Raw genomic sequence first — 18,343 nt, 5'->3', positions numbered from 1 at the left:
GGTTGGGACGTAGGGACTGGGTCACCCTGGCTTTGAACCCAGTACTCTGGACATCAGCTCTAGCCAAGCCTCTTCCTTCTGATTCTGTAAAGCAGGAGGAATACTCTCCTTCCACAAGCTCTGGCACTGTCAGGCAGAAAGAACCGCTCCAAGGAGGAGACCTGCCGCACCAATGACACTCTGTGGTTCAGAGAAGTGAGTTTGGACCCCAGTGGTGCCACCAATCCGTGCCATGATCTTGGACGAAGGATGGTTTCTTCACGTGGAAACAGTGAGAGCTCCAAGCCCAGGATAGGGGTGAAGCTTCACGGCACCTGCACCTAGTAGGTAGCCAATACATATGCGTGATTCCACTCAGAAGATGAAGCAGGATATTCATTTTTGAAAAATATTTATTAAAAAACTAAAGTGAACGTGGCAAAAACAAACAAACAAACCCAACGCACACCTTTCAACAGCAAGCAGATGACACCAGTTATAAAGCATTTCCAACTCTACTCATCTAGTCTTTCCCACCATCTAAGTCAAGGGGGTCCACTGAAGGAAGCCACATGTAAACAGGTCTTCTGGACTACTGATGAGCAACAACTACGGGAGAGCCATCAACAGCCATCTGACTTGCCTTCCTAGGCAATCCACCCCAAACACGAGACAGTGACCAGATCTCAGGACTGTGTTCATGGGGGTCTGTAGTTCTAGTTTTAATTTGGGGGCGGGGTGTGTGTGGATGAAACAGGAGAAAGACAAACAGTATCAGCAGAGGGCAATCTTAAAGCACCTTTAAAATCTGGACCCTTTCCCACAACTTAACCCATTAATTCTCAAACTCTACTGTTGGAAAGAATCCCCTGATGAGATTGTTAAATTTGCAGGCTCCCCAGACTGCATGTTTCAGGTGAGCACGCCAGGTGATTCTGTGCACATTGGTTAGCCATCTGGTTTGAGAAACACTGTTTAAATTGCATTAAAACAATTCCTACCCCCTTAAACACAAGATAAAAGTAAATTTAAGGAATCTGCTGACAGTCACTGTGCTTTTGTCAACTTGCAGGGACCAATACAGGGAGGCAGGCAGGAAAGAGCCTCCGATTCCTAACATACGGGTCTAGAGGAGCCCGAACAACCTGTCAGGTGCTGTTAGGAAGTAAATAAAATTGAATGATAAAGTTGATTTTAGGTCACAGAGCGGCCTCCAAATGACTAACAGGCCAACCTCCTCCGTCCCAGTTTAATGACCTTTGTTGAGCCAATGCCAGATGGGAAGCTGCCGTTCACACAGAACACGGGGTAACTGTGGGTCCTGACTTGTGAAGACATCGTGAATAAAACATCTATAAAAACCTTTATGAACCATAGAGCGCTATGCCCAGATCATTTCGGTGCATCATGGACAACACGTAGAAATAGTCACATTGATTCCAAGGTTCCCATTATCTGCGAAAAGATGCGCTATGGCTGTGTCGAACACCAGGCAGTCGCTGTTCATGATGGCCGAAGACACGCCGTCGTGGATGGACCGGGGCGTGGCCTCCCAGGTCAGTCTCCTCCGGTTCCCGTTCAGTTCCAGTCTGTAGGCGAAGTTCTCAGCCTGCTTGCGGGTGCCGATGAGCAGGACGATGGCGAAGAACTGCTGGTGGCCCTCGTACTTCTCTTGTTTCTCCAGCACCAGCATGAAGTGATGGCCGAAACACGACTGCATCATCACCCAGTCCACAGCCCCCGGCAGGTTAATGTCTGTGGCCAGGAAGACGATGTCTTCTCCCTGAAGGGTGGTGATGCTCTTGTGGGCGTGCATGAGGTGGGACATCACAGCTTCCAGGGACCCCTGCCACTTGCAGGAAGCACCGGGACAAGGGCAAGAGTAGGGACGGTATTCACAGATGTCTTCGTGCTCCGGCTTTTCCGTGTGGTGCAGGGTCAGGGAACAGCCCGTGGTGGCGTACTGTGGGGACAGAAAGGGTCAGAGTGAGACATCCGGCCTCCTCAAACTCTAGGGGGGCAAACCTCTAAGAGTCTTCACCCGCTCAGGTTTCCGAGACTTAAACTGCATTCTTATTTCCACTACTTTTGCTCGAGAGGAGTTAGATCTTGAAGACTTCAAAGTCTCAGTGCCGATTCCTCCTCAGCACTGCCGTGCGTAAAATCAGGAGCACATCCCGAACCAGGAATGAACTGCATTCCTGCCCTGGTCCCAACACTTAAAAACATGAGAACTCAAGTGCTCTTACTATAAACGTCTCAAACGAAATTGTGAAGCCAGCCCTAGAAAATCTGGCCTTTTCCTTATTTTCTGTGAATTTAAAGAATTTTTTAAAAGAATTTAGAATTGCTTAGGGGTAGGATAAGGAATATATGTTATCTCCAGACTAGTTTTCCCCTACAGACAATTTTGCAGATAGTGTAATTCCCCTCTGTTGTCCCTGTCCACTTCTTCCTGGCTCAAATTGAGACCAGCAGGCAGCTTGTGGGAAGGCTGCCCTGTGGTTCCCTGCTGTTGCTGCTGGAATGACCAGCCCAGGGCAGAAGAGAGCCCGCTGGACTTTCCCCAGACCCCTTCCTCGAGTCCATGTGCACTGCATGTCTCTTCATGACCCGGTGGGTCAGGTCCTCATGACAGGCCCAGTGAGAAGGGGAACTCAAGTGGGTCCTGGAGTGGCCGCTTGTCCTAGATGAGTTTTCTGACAGTCTCTCCCTCCAACGCCGCCGCCTTAATAGGGTGGGAACAAAACCTTTTTCTCCCTGCACAGGGATGACATTCCTGATGGATAAATCACATCTATCATGAGACAAGACCACGCCAAGAGGAATTAGATTTCTATACCCAACCTTCATAAGAATGACCATGTTAATTCCCAGATACCAGACGGAGAATCAGCTCACAAGTAGACACTTGCCCAGAGTACTATGCTGTGGTTGTGTCAAGGATGCGGAAACCTGAATGAACTTTTCAGGTGAAACCAGAAGTTAGCTTCATCCCCCTCGAGCCCAGGGTGGCAGGTATGCCATCTGGGTTCCCCCACTTGGATCCCCCTGCCCCCTGTTGAGACATGAAGACACCAAATGAGGGAAGGGCCACGTCATTTTTCTTTTCTTCTTCTTCTTTTTTTTTTTTTTTTTTTTGGCTGTGCCAGGCAGCTTGCAGGATCTTAGTTCCCCAACCAGGGACTAAACCCAGGCCCACAGCAGTGAAAGCGCCAAGTCCTAACCACTGGACGGCCAGGGAAATCCCCGATGTCATTTTTCTAAGATGCTATGTCCAATGCTAAAAAAACCAAACCAAACCCCACAGCTGTTTTTGCTTCTCCCTACCCTGCTTTAGGGAATAAACCCCTTATAAACTTTAAATAGGTCACATTCTAATCCTTACAGCTGAATTCATCACTAGCAATAAGCAGACACTGAGCATATTCTCCTTACAAGACCCTAAGCTGTAGTCACGGAGTGGATACAGAGCAGAGAAGGCAGCTACCGCCCTTAGGGAGATGAGTCTCCCCTAATACGGAAGAAGAGGGTGGCTTAAAGAGAGAAATGCAGCTCCTTCCTCCTCTGTACCTAAAGTGAATTATAACGGTCTTCAGTAGGAATTGGCAGAAATAGTTGACAGTTCCTTACTTTGCCCGTAGGAATTGTGTATTCATCTTTTAAAACCAGACTAATTTTAAAAGCACAGGTATAAAAAACTTGATCAGGAGAAACACATTTATTTATCCATATATATTTATTGTTTGTGTTCCTAACAGTGCAAGGCCCTAAAAAACAAACCTCTGTTAACTGTGTTTTAAATCTAGGGTGAGGCTTGGAGTACGGAGCCTTCTGATGGTCTTCTGTGGGTGACGGGTGAGGCGATTCTGCCGGGTGTTTAAAAACACACATCCACACAATAAAAATAGCAGGAATTGGCCCCAAGCCTGGCAGATTCCCTGGCTGAAACAAGCCCTCGATATTTGGATCTGAAGACCTTTCAGCATTGGCTGTTTACCACAGCTGCCTAGGAATAATTCCAGGAATGAGGTGAACTCTGGCACAGAGTGTACAGAGAAGCACCACCTGCCCCTCTCCCCCAGCCCAAAGCCCCAGACCACTCCAGGTTCACGAAGTCAAATGTACAACAAATATTTATCACCCAGCAATCATTTTAGAACTTTTTCTTGTGTAACTCAAGTAGGAATATTTATATTTTGAATTATTGGTTTGCCTTACAAGTCATGCACTCTTCCTTCGACCCAAATACAGAGAACAGGGGACCTCCCCAAGTTACACGAATAGACCAGGCATTGCTTAGCATCTGTGTGGACAGTGACCTTATGAGAAAAGATCTTGCTACAGCCTCTATGAACTTAAGTAAATATAATTTTAAAGTGTTAACGTGCTTACTCTGCTTTTCCTAAACAAGCTGAACTTTAATGCCAATCTATTCCTTCTCTTTTCCATCATGGGTGAGGGTGTGTCTTCATGACCACTGGCACCACTGTTAGGACGACTAGATTAGAGATGACGTCTAAAAAGAAAAGATCTAGGGGCTTCCCTGGTGGCGCAGTGGTTGAGAGTCCGCCTGCCGAGGCAGGGGACACATGCCGCGGAGTGGCTGGGCCCATGAGCCATGGCCGCTGAGCCTGCGCGTCTGGGGCCTGTGCTCCGCAATGGGAGAGGCCACAATGGTGAGAGGCCCACGTACCACAATAAATAAATAAGTAAATAAATAAATAAATAAAAAGGTCTAAACTTTAAACGTGTGCGCACTCACGCACACATACACATGCACTCTCGTGCCACACTTCCTACTTGTGACAGTCTTGCCATTGTTCTGGAATGACGTTCTTGTCACCTACATTAGGGGCACTCCTCCCGGGATCAGAGGGCGGGCTTCAGGGTCTGTGAATTCCCCGAGACTGTCTATAAAATGGTCTAGGTGCCACCGAGGGGCAAACCCAAACTGCACTGGTCCCTGGGCTTGTGTTTTCTCGATAAGCTCCAAGGATTTCTAAGGGCTGCCAACCTCTGTGGCGCAGACCCGGCCCCCTGCGGTGTTTTCTGTCAAAGGGGCCACATCATGCAACAATGAACAGCTCAAATACATCAGAAGAACGGGTAACTATGCCAAGGAAGACGGGGTGGGGGGCGGTGACAGGTGATTTCAAAGTGGGGAGAGGTTGGGGAAGAGGGGGGGTGGGACGCTTCACTGTGGATGAAGCGGATTGTGGATGGTGTAGGTCCACCCAGTTCTAGCAGAGGGTTGGTGCAGCAAACAGTGGGGATAAAACCTAAGTGAGCAGGAGGGCCCAGGTTCCATCAGGGACATCACTGACAGTTTAGCTGATTTTCCGGGTTTCTCTACAGCAGCACTAGTGACAAAGAGCAGATAAGTCTGGGTTTGGGGGGCTGTGCATTCGAGGATGTTTAGCAGCATCCCTGGCCTCTACCCACTAGATGCCAGAGCATCTCCCCACCCACCACGTTTTGACAACCGGAAATGTCACCAGGCCTGGCCAAGTGTCTCCTGGGCGGCAAGATCACCCCAGTTGAGAGCCACTCATCTTCAATGAGTGACCAAGCCCGGCGGGGCAGCCACGCTTGCAGCCGCGAGGCGGGGCCACGCCAGGAAGTGGGTCAGGCTGGTCACCGGCCCAGCCAGCAGGGGCTGCCCAGGGCAGCTCAGGAACGCCAGCCCTGACGCACGACTAGACCTTGATGGCTTGCGCAGCATGGAGGGAGCCTGGGGCGCTGGTTCCACTCGTTTCACAGACTGACCGACTCATCCCGGCCACGTCGTCACTGGTGGCCACACCAGGGTCAGAGCCCTGTGTTTCCGGGTCCTCGGCTGCTCTTTGTCGGCGCACAACAGCTTAGGAGTCAGACAGTCTGAGAACCACTCTCGAGAAAAAGAGACAATTTCCATCTGCTTTGATGACCCGTACCCTCCACCGAACACACACACAACACCCGGGGTCCACAGACACACTGCTTCTGGAAGCAGGTTCGAATACGAACTTCTTCCTTGGGTGGCAAGCAGAAAAAAAACAGCCCAGAAAGCAGCCCTCCCTAAGGAATGAGGTGGCGGCACCTCACAAACAAGTAACCAGCAATTAGGCCCTCCCAGCCTTCCCTGTTCTCTGGCAAGAAAGTCCTGAGGCTTCTCTTCTCTCAGTCTGGCTGGGGCCTGCCCACCCAAGGGGAGGGTTCAAAGGATGCGTGCTTTCCTTGAGACGCCCGCTTCTTCACTGCACACTCTTGTTCCTGAGATAAAGCACCTGGGCTGCTTCGCAGAGGGCTGTCTGCAGCCTGGGACACATCCATGGTTATAAATGAGATTTCTCCACCGGCAAATATCTGCGCGTCTCTTCCGGGGCTGAGTGGGATCTGCTTTAAGTGAACCTCTTTAACGGGAGGTTAGGGGAGACACGGCCACACACAGGAGCCCAAAGCTAAAGAAGAATGTGTGTGGCATGGGGGAGATGGCCCAGCAGAGTGAGCAACAGAGCGTTGTTGAAATAACATCTCTGACTTCTCTTTTTGAAACTCTGCACGTTGCGATGGCTCCAAAGTCTTGTGCAAACACGTTCTGCCATGAAAAGGGCAACATGTGACCCGGTGCCTCATTCTGATGTCTTTGCAGAAAGGAGTAAATAGTGCCAATTGTTTTCTGGACGTGGGGTTTGAAGGTTGTTTTACTTAAGCTGGAATTTAGACAAGGTTTTTCCCTTTTTGGCATAGAGACACCTTGACACTCAAATACACACGACGAGGTATGTCAGAAACGTAGTCAAACACTAGACACCTGTTATTTACCTAAGAAACACAGGCATATTATATTTGTTTATGGAATGGGTATATAAACAGAATTCTTAGCCTGCATGCTAGTTAAGGTCATGGATCCTGTGACTGGTTTAGAATAAGTCTTTTCACCTATTTAATCAAATCTGAGTCTATGCGATTCAAGAATGATTTGCTGGACTCCAACAATCAACAGTCTATGACACTGGAGGCGCCGTGCACAGAGGCAGGTCCCTCTTGGGGACTGTGAGGTAACCGCCTTGCCTCCCCTGCTTACCTCCTAGGAAACAGTGAAATGTATGAGCAAAGTATCTGCCAGCGCCTCAAACGAGAATGGCTCAAGAAAAACAAAGTACAATATATACTGTGCTGTTGATGCTTATAAACTTTTGAATTAAATCCAAGAAATGACCTTGTCTTGGAGTAAGCAAAAGCAAAGTGCACTTTCTTTCCATCTAAATAAGCTGTAATCATCACAGAATGCACACTGACAGCCAAATGCAATGTCTGACCCTGGACTGGGAAACCAAAATTGCTACAAAGGGCATTACTGGGGCAACCGCTGAAATTTGAATATGGACTATAGATTAGATAAGAATATCTACTGCATATCACATTATCACCTTATTTACATAAACTGTTTGTGCGGGGGTGTTTATAGCTTTTCTGAAACCTTACATAGATGGGGAAACATGATGCTTTCCTCATTTTGATGGCTCTATGTCCCTCTTGCTTAAAATGTGTTTACAACCACTGGTAGAGTGGCTGTGATTAGAACTCAGGTACCCAGTGTCCTGTGTAACCTTGGATTGAGCCTCCCTACCTACTAAGTCACCTCTGAGTGGGTCCATAAAACTACCTACTACTCAGCCCTTGGCTGTTATTAACCAGTGGAGAATTTCAGACGTGGGCAACAGGAGAAAGTGACATCTCTTCTTTATTATAATAATCATACTCACCCTGCATCGGCCTGTCTAGCATCCTTCCTCTAAGAACTTCAGCGGATTTTCACTTAGCTCAAACGGTATATTCCTCACCTCTGCTATGAGGTAGTGCAAAGACCTAATTCTCTACCCATAGTGCAGGAACAGTTTCACAGAGAAGACAGTGTCACTCAGTACTTGAAGTGGCAAACAGTGGTGTGGCTAAGAAAATACTGACATTTAACTTTATAAAACTTTCTTCTGGAGAAGGCAATGCTAGTTCACATCTTAGGCTCAAAAATTCCTCCTTTTTGCCTGAGAAAAAGTCGACGAGCCCCATGTGGCGGAGCTTTCCCTACTCTTGGGGAGGGGTGTGTGTGCGTTTGGCCTTACAAAGACTCCTTGGGCTGGCGGGGGGTTCTTTTTAATCTTGGAAATGTTAAACAAAAGTTGACTTTTGACCAAATATACCTCTCATCTGACCATAGCTCGAGCTAGCAGGCAACCCCACACTGGCTTGGAGAAGCAGTTTCGTAAGGTCCCTGCAGAGTCTCTGTTCAAGCAAACAAAAGCACCGTAAAGTAGGAGCTGGAGTGAGAGGCGTTATGGGCCTTGTCCAGACTTTCTCAATACACCCTTCCCACCAAGCTCCCACCTGCATGATCAGGTTCACTGCCCTGCCCACCCTTCCAACGGCGCTACGATACCTCCGGACGTTTTATTTCCCAGTGAATGCAACTGAATTCACAAGGCTGAAGGGGTAGGGTTGCCAGATGTAGCAAATAAGGATACACGCAGCTCAGTATGTTCCAGACGATATTTGGGTTATACTTATATCAGAACATTATTTGTTTATTTGAAACTCAAATTTAACCGGGCATCCTGTACGCCCAGTTAGATAAAAGGCCTCCTTCTGGCACCATTACTACCATCCCTGCAAAAGCCACTACGTGAGGCTGGGATCCCTGCTCCTCAGCTGGCGGAGTTGGTAGCTGAAAGGGCAGGAGGTTGAGACATTGTATGTGTAATTGTAAGGCACATTCTGGAGTTTCTGCTCCCCAAACGTACAAACTTTGGGCAACTCTCTTAGGGGGGTGCTGTGTCCTACTTCCTTTACAAAGTAATTAGGAGGATGACATGAGACAATGCACCCAGCTTGGACCCGGTAAACAACATCTTCTACAAGCACTGGCCTTCCATACAGCCCCATCAGGATCTTCCATCCCTTCCTTCTCCGTGGGCATGCTGCTGCTCACCCTTTTTAATTTTTTAAAACATTTTAATTTATTTTTGGCTGTGTTGGGTCTTCATTGCTGCGCGTGGGCTTTCTCTAGTTGTGGTGAGCAGGGGCTACTCTTCGTTGCAGTACTCAGGCTTCTCATTGCAGTGGCTTCTCGTTGTGGAGCACGGGCTCTAGGTGCACGGGTTTCAGTAGTTGTGGCACATGGGCTCTAGAGCGCAGGCTCAGTAGTTGTGGCGCACAGGCTTAGTTGCTCCCAGGCATGTGGGATCTTCCCAGACCAGGGATTGAACCCGTGTCCCCTGCATTGGCAAGTGGATTCTTAACCACTGCGCCAGTAGGGAAGTCCCGTTCATCCTTTTTAACGCAGCTCCAACACCACCACTGAGGGAGGCCTCCAGACTCCTTGGCTCCTACTACTTCAGAAGGGCTCTGTGGGCACATCTATCTCCAGAGTTAGACTCAGAGTTTCAGAAGGATGGGGTGGGAGGGGTGGGGCGATGGCTGGCTAGGCAGATGGTTTGTAGGAAGAGAGGGCTTGGGGCTGCAGGGGATTCCAAGGCAGGGGTGGGTCTGATGAAAAGTTAGTGTGTCATTAGGAGGGGCCAACTCTCGCCTGATGTTATATGAGGAGAAAAAGCAGGCTGCAGCATTAAGAAAAGCAAAAGGATAACACCCATTGCTGGTGACGCTGGAGAGAAATGGGCACTTGATTGTAAATGATTCTACGTGAGAAGGCAATTTGCTGTATGAGCAATAGCTTCTGATTTCTGCACATACCCTTTGGCCCTATCATTCAACATCTAGGAATTTACCATTAGGAAATAATTATTTTCTTATGCACAGGGATTCAGCTATAGCAGTACTTTCCTTTTCTTTTTTTAAAACACAGTAAGAAAACAGAATGATTTAAATGACCACAAACTGGAGTTTGATTAAATAACTGATACATTCATAATCAACGTTGCATTCCATAACATTCCAGAGTTATGGAACTGCAATACTATGCAGCCATTAAACAGGATCTTAAGGAATATTTATCAGTGTGGAAAAGCAGTCACAATGTGTTAGATGAAAAAATAGGTTATGAAATAGTGTGTGGATTTCCCATCTTACTTGTTTTTCGTTGTTTTTTTGTTTGTTTGTTTGTATATTTTGATGTAGCGGTAAGTTTGCAAGGACATATGCAAAAATGGTGCAGTGGCTATTCTAGGTGGTGGGGATTATGGAAAATAATATCACATTGAAATCTCCCATATGTTCTACATTAAAAATAATGATCATAACTTTTAAAAACATAAAATACACACATAAAAAGTGTTACCTAATCTAAGCAGGCTTTCCCTTCTAAAAGCATTTAAGAAATTTTTAAAAAGTCTCATCACTGAAAAACCAATGCCAGGGCCAATTTATCCAGCTCTATGAAAACCCTACAAAATTAGGAGTAGGGAAGAGAAGCTCGGTGGGAGAAATTGATGGGAGAAAATAAGATTCCTTTTTTTCTTTTTAAAGTGTATCCTGGACCTGACCTCAGACTCTGGCTGTTTGCTTTCTGTAGTTTCTAACTGTGCACATTTATTTAGTGTTTACTATGTGCTGGGCACTTTGCATGAGTTATTACATTCGATCCTCACAACAACCCAATCATCTCCCCATTTTACCTACGAGCCTCTGGGGCTTGGAGAGGTCACCAAGTAGTCACAGTGGGGATGCAGTGGGATCTGGACCGGGAGGCTCGAGTAGGGCTGCTCTCAAAACTACCAGAGTAAGAGGTAGCCTGGGGGAGAAGGAGTGAGCCAAAGACACTACCTTTATTGATTGAAAGTTATAAAATAGGGCCCAGGCCCACACATTTAACACAGGTTACCTTCCATCCATCTCGACAGTGTCTGTGGCTGAAAACTGGGAAGGGGGTAACCTTTTACTCACAGACACTGTACAGTGTAAAATTCATTACAATAAAGCCTTTACCCAACTGGAAATGAGAATGACAGCTTCCCAATTTTTAAGAAACGAATGGAGAAAGATGCACACGTGGGGCAAAGCTGATGAAATTCTGCTAGGGAATTTTCTGTATCTCTCACAAGCGTCAGAAAGTACACTCAGGTTTAATATAAAAACATATTTGCGGGTTTCCCTGGTGGCATAGTGGTTGAGAGTCTGCCTGCCAGTGCAAGGGACGCGGGTTCGAGCCCTGGTCTGGGAGGATCCCACATGCCGCGGAGCAACTGGGCCCGTGAACCACAACTACTGAGCCTGCGCGTCTGGAGCCTGTGCTCCACAACAAGAGAGGCCGCGACAGTGAGAGGCCCGTGCACCGCGATGAAGAGTGGCCCCCACTCGCTGCAACTAGAGAAAGCCCTTGCACAGAACCGAAGACCCAACACAGCAAAAATAAATAAATTAATTAATTTTAAAAAAAGAAAAATAAAATAATTTTTAAAAAAATTAAAAAAGAAAACCCCCAAACACATTTGCTCAGGAAGCCTTTCTGTGCGAGTCACCAGCAACACACAATGGCTCTGAAGGCTGGTGTTCACTCTGGCAAATGTGTACCGACTATGTACCCCTTTCAAGGAGTGAGGAGGACCTTACAGGTGGGAATGAGAAATGTCACAGTTCACGAATTTCATCAGATGTGCAAGTCTGGCTCTTATTAAGACATTTTACACTGAGGTCTTACTGTAGTCATTTGTATACAGCATTTTATATGCGGCTTCAAAAAAAAAAGGGCAACTCTAATCCATTCCTAGGCTGGGGACTTTATAGGTCAGACCTGCTGTACCTTTTGGTTCTGCTTGTACTAAAGATCACCTTTAAGTAACAATGAGTTAGTCTAGTTCCAGGCGGTGGCGACCTGTGAAAAATCTTTGGCCAACTCTGTGTACAATCAGCATTAAACGTTGGTACTCCTTCCTAGTTGGCGCTTCTGTTCTTGATTTTATATTCAAAAGCTGTCAACTTTGTTCTTGAAGATCTTGAGCCTCACCAGAAATGCACATGGACCCCAGTGCCTGCCAGTACAGGCTTTTAGGAGCCAACCTTGTCAACTTCAGCCAGGAGGGAGGACGATTTCCAAAGTAAAGGATTTTGTCTTAGGGGAACTACTGAGGCTCAGAAGAGATCTTTGAAATTGTTTTGGCAAATCAGCTTATACCCTCAGAATTTTAGGTGATTGATCACCCATCACCTAGCAACCACTGTGATCCTATTCATCTTCCATCTGATTTGGTGAAGCAGAAGGCCTCTCCAGCACTTCTGATCTGAGAGCGCCCACCAGCTAGGGGTTACCTCCGTTCTTTTTAACTGATGAACAAAAAGGTCCAAGGAAGTAGTGACTGGACTGAGGTCACAGAAAGCCAGGATGAGAACCCAGTCCTGTCTCCTGCGTAGTGCCCTTTTCCCTTGGACAGCTCGCTAGATTCCAAAATTTTAGGGCAAAAAAAGATCCTTGCTATAATCATTGAGTTCAACTCTTTCTCTTAAAGGCACTCAGATGCCTTGTACAAAGTCAAACATCTAGTCAATGGGACAACAGTTCAGGTCTCCCAAAGGCCAGAAGGTTGGCATTCTCTCTGGGCAAAACAAAGATGAAAGCAAATAAGCTGTAACAGTTGGGGCCTATCAGAGTTCCAAAGTTCATGCATACTCAGCGTTAAATGAGAACTTCCAGGCTCAATGGATGCTTTCTAGAAGAGAACCAGGTCAGAGGTTGCACACTGGCAGCTGGAATTTGGTCTGCAGACATGGTTGGTTGGGCCTGCAAGTACTGGCTTTACATCTGAATTTGGCCAATGTTAAAAAAAAAATTGAGATTAAAAAAAAATTTATTTATTTATGGTTGCATTGGGTCTTCGTTGCTGCGCGCAGGCTTTCTCTAGTTGCGGCTAGCGGGGGCTACTCTTCATTGGGGTGCGCGGGCTTCTCATCGCGGTGGCTTCTCTTGCTGCGGAGCATGGGCTCTAGGTGCGCGGGCTTCAGTAGTTGTGGCACACGGGCTCAGTAGTGGTGGCTCGCGGGCTCTAGCACGCAGGCTCTGTAGTTGTGGCGCATGGGCTTAGTTGCTCCGCGGCATGTGGGATCTTCCCAGACCAGGGCTCGAACCCGTGTCGCCTGCATTGGCAGGCGGATTCTTAACCACTGAGCCACCAGGGAAGCCCAAATTGAGATATGTAACATTCAAAAAATCCAGATTTCTGGTTTTTCTTGAAAAAATCCAAAGGTCTGGCATGGCTGCATCCACATTCCCATCCCTGCCAACCAGCGAGACTCAGGCAAAAGTTGACCTCTTTGAAGGTGGCATGTGTGGTCCAACTCTCAATCACCCCCACTGCCCGACATCACCCGAACCTGAGGTCACGTGTCAGATGCCTCTGTCCCTCGCATTGAGGGACACTAACAACAGTGTCACAATCCAACTGCAGGGAAGACTTAATCTGACAGAGGCTTTCCCGTTCCATAATTATTTGGTGATAATGCTGCTAGAAACTTTTAGAGGAGCCAAAGGAAAAGTGGAAAGAAAACGTCTCACAGTGTAAGTGAGCTGGGATGGCTGAGCATTTCCCACGGCTGCGGAGAGAAATACTTGGCTAATATTAAAATACACTGTTGAGTGGGGGGCACCGATGTGTCAACCTTCACTTCTCCCCCTACACCCATGCTCCCCGGAGGTGGCGGTGGGTTTGAGATAAGGGGATAGGATGCCTAAACTTCTCAGGCGTGGCACAGGCCATAGAATGGACTAAAAATACCACAGGTGGCAGACAGCCATACTCTGATAGAGATCCTTTTTTAAAAAAGAGACCAGAGTTAATAGCACATATGGTGCCCTCATTCAAAGGTGCTGGCAGGACTCTAGCCTTTAATTATGTGACCCCACACCTACGTAAGGAAGCTATGTGGCAACGCATCCATTTTGGGGGCAACTGAAGCACAAGCAGTTCAGAGCTGGGTTGAAATCCCCCCCAAATATTAGGTTTGTCGGCTATTCCCTCCCTCCTCTCCCCGCCACCCCACCGGATCTTCTCACCCCACAAGCCCTACAACATTCCTGCCAGTGAATTTTATAGTCAGCGTCTATGTTGTCTCATTGGGATGTGTCCATCTGGTGAACTCATCCAGTCGGATGATTTTGTTACTGGTGTCAACCTCAAGTTATGATTTGGAGCCTTGGAGTGTAAGCTCAGATTCCAAATCCCTACATAGTGAGCAGTACAAAGGACGTGTGCCTTTGGGATGCAGGTTTATGGGCTGGTCCACTGTGTGATCTTGACAAATCACTTAACACTTAACCTCTCTATAGGCGCTTGTTTCCTCACCTGCGAAAAAGAAAAGCAAACTCATAAAAGATGACCCATGCAAAGGAGCTGGCAAGCAGAGGGCATCCAACAAGCATTCCACAGAGCCTCCCTTCTTTTCATGGAATTCTGGAAGCCACAGGTCCTTAGAAGTTGAACAGTCCAATCTCCTCATTACAGATGAGGACATCAAGGCCCCCAGAGGTGGTCTCTCAGGCAAACAATGGCAGTGCTAGGCAACTCCTGAGACCTGGCTTCTGGTATTTTACTCAACATTCGTTTTCTCCCATAAGGCAGCCCATGAGAGAGACTCAGAGCAGGTAGGGACAGTGACAAGGCAGTCCCTATGATTTCCAGGGGCAAGTGTGAGGCATAGGGCTTGCTAGGCAGACCTAGTTTGCTGAAGTTTGCCACAGACCTCACCATTCCCTATTGCTCTCAGCCTCCCCAACAAACATTATCTCAGTTGCTTGCTGAGCCTCTGTATCCAGCCAAGTTTGGTTTATCCAAACTAACTGGCTGAGCTGCCCTGTCAATAGTCTGGATTACTGATCAACCAGAGGTGAGGCATGCATACTCCAGCTCTATAAATCTCACACATATGCATTCGCACAAAAGTGAGCCCCCAGGTCATTTTCTAAGCTCGGTTCCTGGTCTGCAGGGGGATGGTGGACCCTGTCTAATTTCAGCTTGTAAAGTGATGACTTTGTCCAAGTGCAGTCTTACCGAATGGGAACTTTAAAAATCACTGACATGTACAGAAATGCTGGATACCCTTGATTCCCAAGAGAACTCTTCTTCAAGAGAGACTTCACATTAGGAAAGAACACATGCTTCAACAGGAACCAGAATTCTGGATCCTGAAAGTGAAACTTCATACTTCAGACAGCATGTTGTTAACTGTCCCTTTCCCTTTCTCTAGGGAGCAACATAATGCTTTTATGATACTGCTTTTTAAAAATAAATTAGGGATAGCTGACTGATATCCAATGCTCATTTGTGACCTGTAATTCATCTAAAATAATTTCTTTTATCAGCCACTGAAGGTTTGGGGGAAAGTGAAAGGCTGAGAAGATGGCTCCCCAGAAACCCTGTGGGGCATCTGCCACCTCCTCACCCAGGCCCCACAAAATATCTCAAACCTCAAATATCTACTCGTATGTCACCTATCGCCCAATCTTCTCTTGATCACTAGGCTGCCACCTTCTTCATGACCCTAAGAAAATTTTGGAACTATTTTGTCTAAATTTTATAACAACCTACTACTAGGCTGGGTGGATTAGTAAGCATTACATGAGGAGCAGTTGAAAGCAGAGTAATTTATTAAGGTTGACTGAAAACCCATAGCCCAGACACGGCTTCAAACCCTTATTTGAATATGCTATTTTAAACTTGATTTGTGGTAGGGCACAGACCAAATTAAATCACTCATTTTACTGACTTGAGTCCCAAGCTTCAGTTCTCTGGTGGACTATTTTTAATTTAAAAATAAGCTCTTGCCCTATAAAAGTAAGCAGCAGCAAGGAGAAATGCAAGACAGCCTAAATGGCCCAAGAGACAGTAATTACTTTTACAAAAAAACACAGAAGTATTAATGACATTATTTTTAAGTTCAGAGAGTGAATTTATGGTAAAATTCTAGGTTATAATAAGGTAACATAGATAGGTATGTCTCTGAAACTGCTCCTGAAGATTTTTAACTGACAGATGTAGGTAAACAGATGCTACAATATGACCACACAATGCAATATTATGCAGTCATTTAAAACACAATGACGTAGAGCTAGGTTGCAGACATAGAAAAACACGTGTGATGAAACGAATTTAAGACAGCAAGTTGCAGAAGCCATTTTTGGAGAAAAACTTATGTGTGCATATATAAACCTTTCTGACACTGACATCTACAATTCTATATTCAGCTGCGGAAGAGTATATTTATATATGGTTAGAAAAAACCCTATGCAGATGCATACTAAACCTAACATTGGTGGGAAAGGAGGTGCAACATCTTGCTCTTTCACTTGACTTCTTGTCTCAGTGATGTGCTTTTTTTTTTTTTTTTTTTTGCAAGATCATCGATCATTTTTTAAACTAAATAAAAAATAAAGTGATGGGCTTTAAAGAACTGTAACAACAGCTCCTGCGTGCCCTTCCTGTTAAATTCCCATCAACTCTTGCTTTCACCCCACTTAGTGAAAAAACTCAACTCCCCAGTCCTTGGAAGCCTGGGAGAGGGAAAGGCGTGGCTTACAGGGTTCTCTTGTTGCTGGAGGAAAACAGGCTGTAGGCACCCTTTTTTTAGCTACCCTCCCGAGGGCTCCCACGTGTCAGGGGTGCGCTGAAAGCAGGCGCGGAGTGCAGGAGGAATACAGTAGCAATTCTTCCAAGCCCAGCGCTGGTAAAGGGTGCGTTTGGTTCGCCCTTTCCCCCCCTTCTCAATCCCCCAAAGATAGTCAGCTTCCCGGTCCAAGTTTTACTTGGGCGGCCCAGCTCTACCCAGCCTGAGTACACGTCTGCAGAGTACACAGGCTCCGGGTGGGGAGAGCGTGAAGTGTCCTAACAACGATCGCGTGCCAATTAGGCTGGGGTCAGTGATCGGGCAGCTGTCAGCCCAGAGCTACTCCCGAAGTGGACAGGTGGGCATGGGGGAGCGTAGACAAGGTGTAAACATTTTTCTTTTAATTTTTAATAAGAGAGATGCCACCTGCCTCTCAGCGCCTGAGAGTGGGCTGGAGGACACAGAAGTTCCGGGAGGTCGCCGGGCGGAGGTGCGCGGCTGGCACCTGGGCTTACCTTGCAGGGAAACAGGACTGCCGAGGCCACCTTCTCCATAGCCAGGTTCCTGATGCTGGGCGTCAGGGCGCCCCTGCACGTCGGGCAGCAGCTCAACTTCTGGCGGCATTGGTTACACACCAAGTGCCCGGCCTGGCACTGCAGGATGGGGGGCAGGACATAGTCAAAGCAGACCGGGCACTCGAAGAGCGAGGTCAGCTCGTGGTGCTGCGGGGACACCGGGCCAGCCCCGCCGCCGCCGGGGCCCGAGATCACCGCCGCCGCGGCGGGCACCGCGGACGAGCCGGGGCCCGCAGCCGAGATGGTGGCGGCGGCCGGGGGCGCAGTCGGGGACTGAGCGTGCTGGGGCTGCGGCGGCGGCTGCTTGCTGCAGGGTTTGTTAGCGCTGGGGCCGGTGGAGGACGGGCGGCTCATCGCGCTCCGAACCAACCATGGAACTGCGGGCGCCTGCCTGCCGCGGGGCCGCCGGGGTCAAGGTGGTGCGCGCCCCGCGGGCGGCGGGCTCCTGGGCAACGCCACCGCGCCCAGCCCGGGACCGAGCAGCGGAGGCGGTCGGCGCCGGGCAGGCGGGGGGGCCGAACCGCGCTGATGATCTCCGCGGTCCCCGGCGCTCCGAACACCCCTCCGCGCCCCCAGACTCCTCCTCCCGGAGGCGTCGCAGCCCCGAAGCCTAGCGGTGCGCAGAACCACGGCCCACTCGCTCCTGGAGCGGCAGCTGACGCAAGCCCCGGGGGCGCGCGCGGACGTGACGCTTGGATACGTGTGCGGCCGCCCAGGCGCGCGGGGACTGGCAGAGCCACCCTGCGCTGGAGCGCCGGCTCCGCCCGACTCCAGCTGGCAGCACGGGGAACCGCCTAGCGCGGGCGCTTCCTGCCGGGGCTGAGGGCCCGACCCGCGCCAGTGAGCATGTTCGCCGCTGTAGCCGCCGCGCGGGGTCTTGATTTTCCGGGCTGCGGAGCGGGTGGCCGCTCTTCAGGAAGGCGTTGCCCAAGTCCTCTGGCCACACCCCTGGGAGTCACGCCGACGCGTCCCGCGGGCGCAATCCGGGACAACTTTAGGAGGGGCGGGGCCTTGATTGGTGGGCGGGGCAGGACGCGGGCGCCAGACGACAACAGGTCGGAAAAAACTGAGAGGTTTCTCTTCCCCGGGTTGAGTCAGCAGCGCGTGGGGGAGGCGTGTGGCGCGGCCAGCCCAGCTCTTCGCCCGGAGCTCGGGGTCAGGACCCGGAGCTCTGGGCGAGAGCAGGGCAAGGGGCTGGGGTTGGGTCTGCAGCGGACACGGGGCCTAGTGCTGGGCTGTTAGGGGTTTGTTTGGGTCAC

At 48.8% G+C, this 18,343-nt stretch overlaps 1 protein-coding gene across 1 annotated transcript; it reads right to left on the bottom strand.

The window, feature by feature from the left end:
- Positions 1–374: 374 nt before the first annotated feature.
- On the bottom strand, positions 375–18,005 carry SIAH2 (siah E3 ubiquitin protein ligase 2). Its single transcript, XM_060100200.1, has 2 exons — positions 17,025–18,005; positions 375–1,942 (listed from the first exon to the last, which is right to left on the bottom strand). The coding sequence occupies exons 1-2, from the start codon at positions 17,436–17,438 to the stop codon at positions 1,385–1,387; spliced, it is 972 nt and encodes a 323-aa protein (XP_059956183.1). The 5' UTR covers positions 17,439–18,005; the 3' UTR covers positions 375–1,384.
- Positions 18,006–18,343: the final 338 nt, after the last annotated feature.

The sequence above is a fragment of the Mesoplodon densirostris genome, chromosome 5 (assembly GCF_025265405.1).
Source record: "Mesoplodon densirostris isolate mMesDen1 chromosome 5, mMesDen1 primary haplotype, whole genome shotgun sequence".
NCBI classification, from domain to species: Eukaryota; Metazoa; Chordata; class Mammalia; order Artiodactyla; family Ziphiidae; genus Mesoplodon; species Mesoplodon densirostris.
This window is presented reverse-complemented; position numbering and strand designations above follow the sequence as displayed.

Coding starts and splice junctions, on each gene's coding strand:
- SIAH2 (XM_060100200.1), bottom strand. CDS start 17,438: ATGAGCCGCCCGTCCTCCACCGGCCCCAGCGCTAACAAACCCTGCAGC. Junction 1,943..17,024: donor CAGTCCTGTTTCCCTGCAAG/GTAAGCCCAGGT, acceptor CTGTCCCCACAG/TACGCCACCACGGGCTGTTC.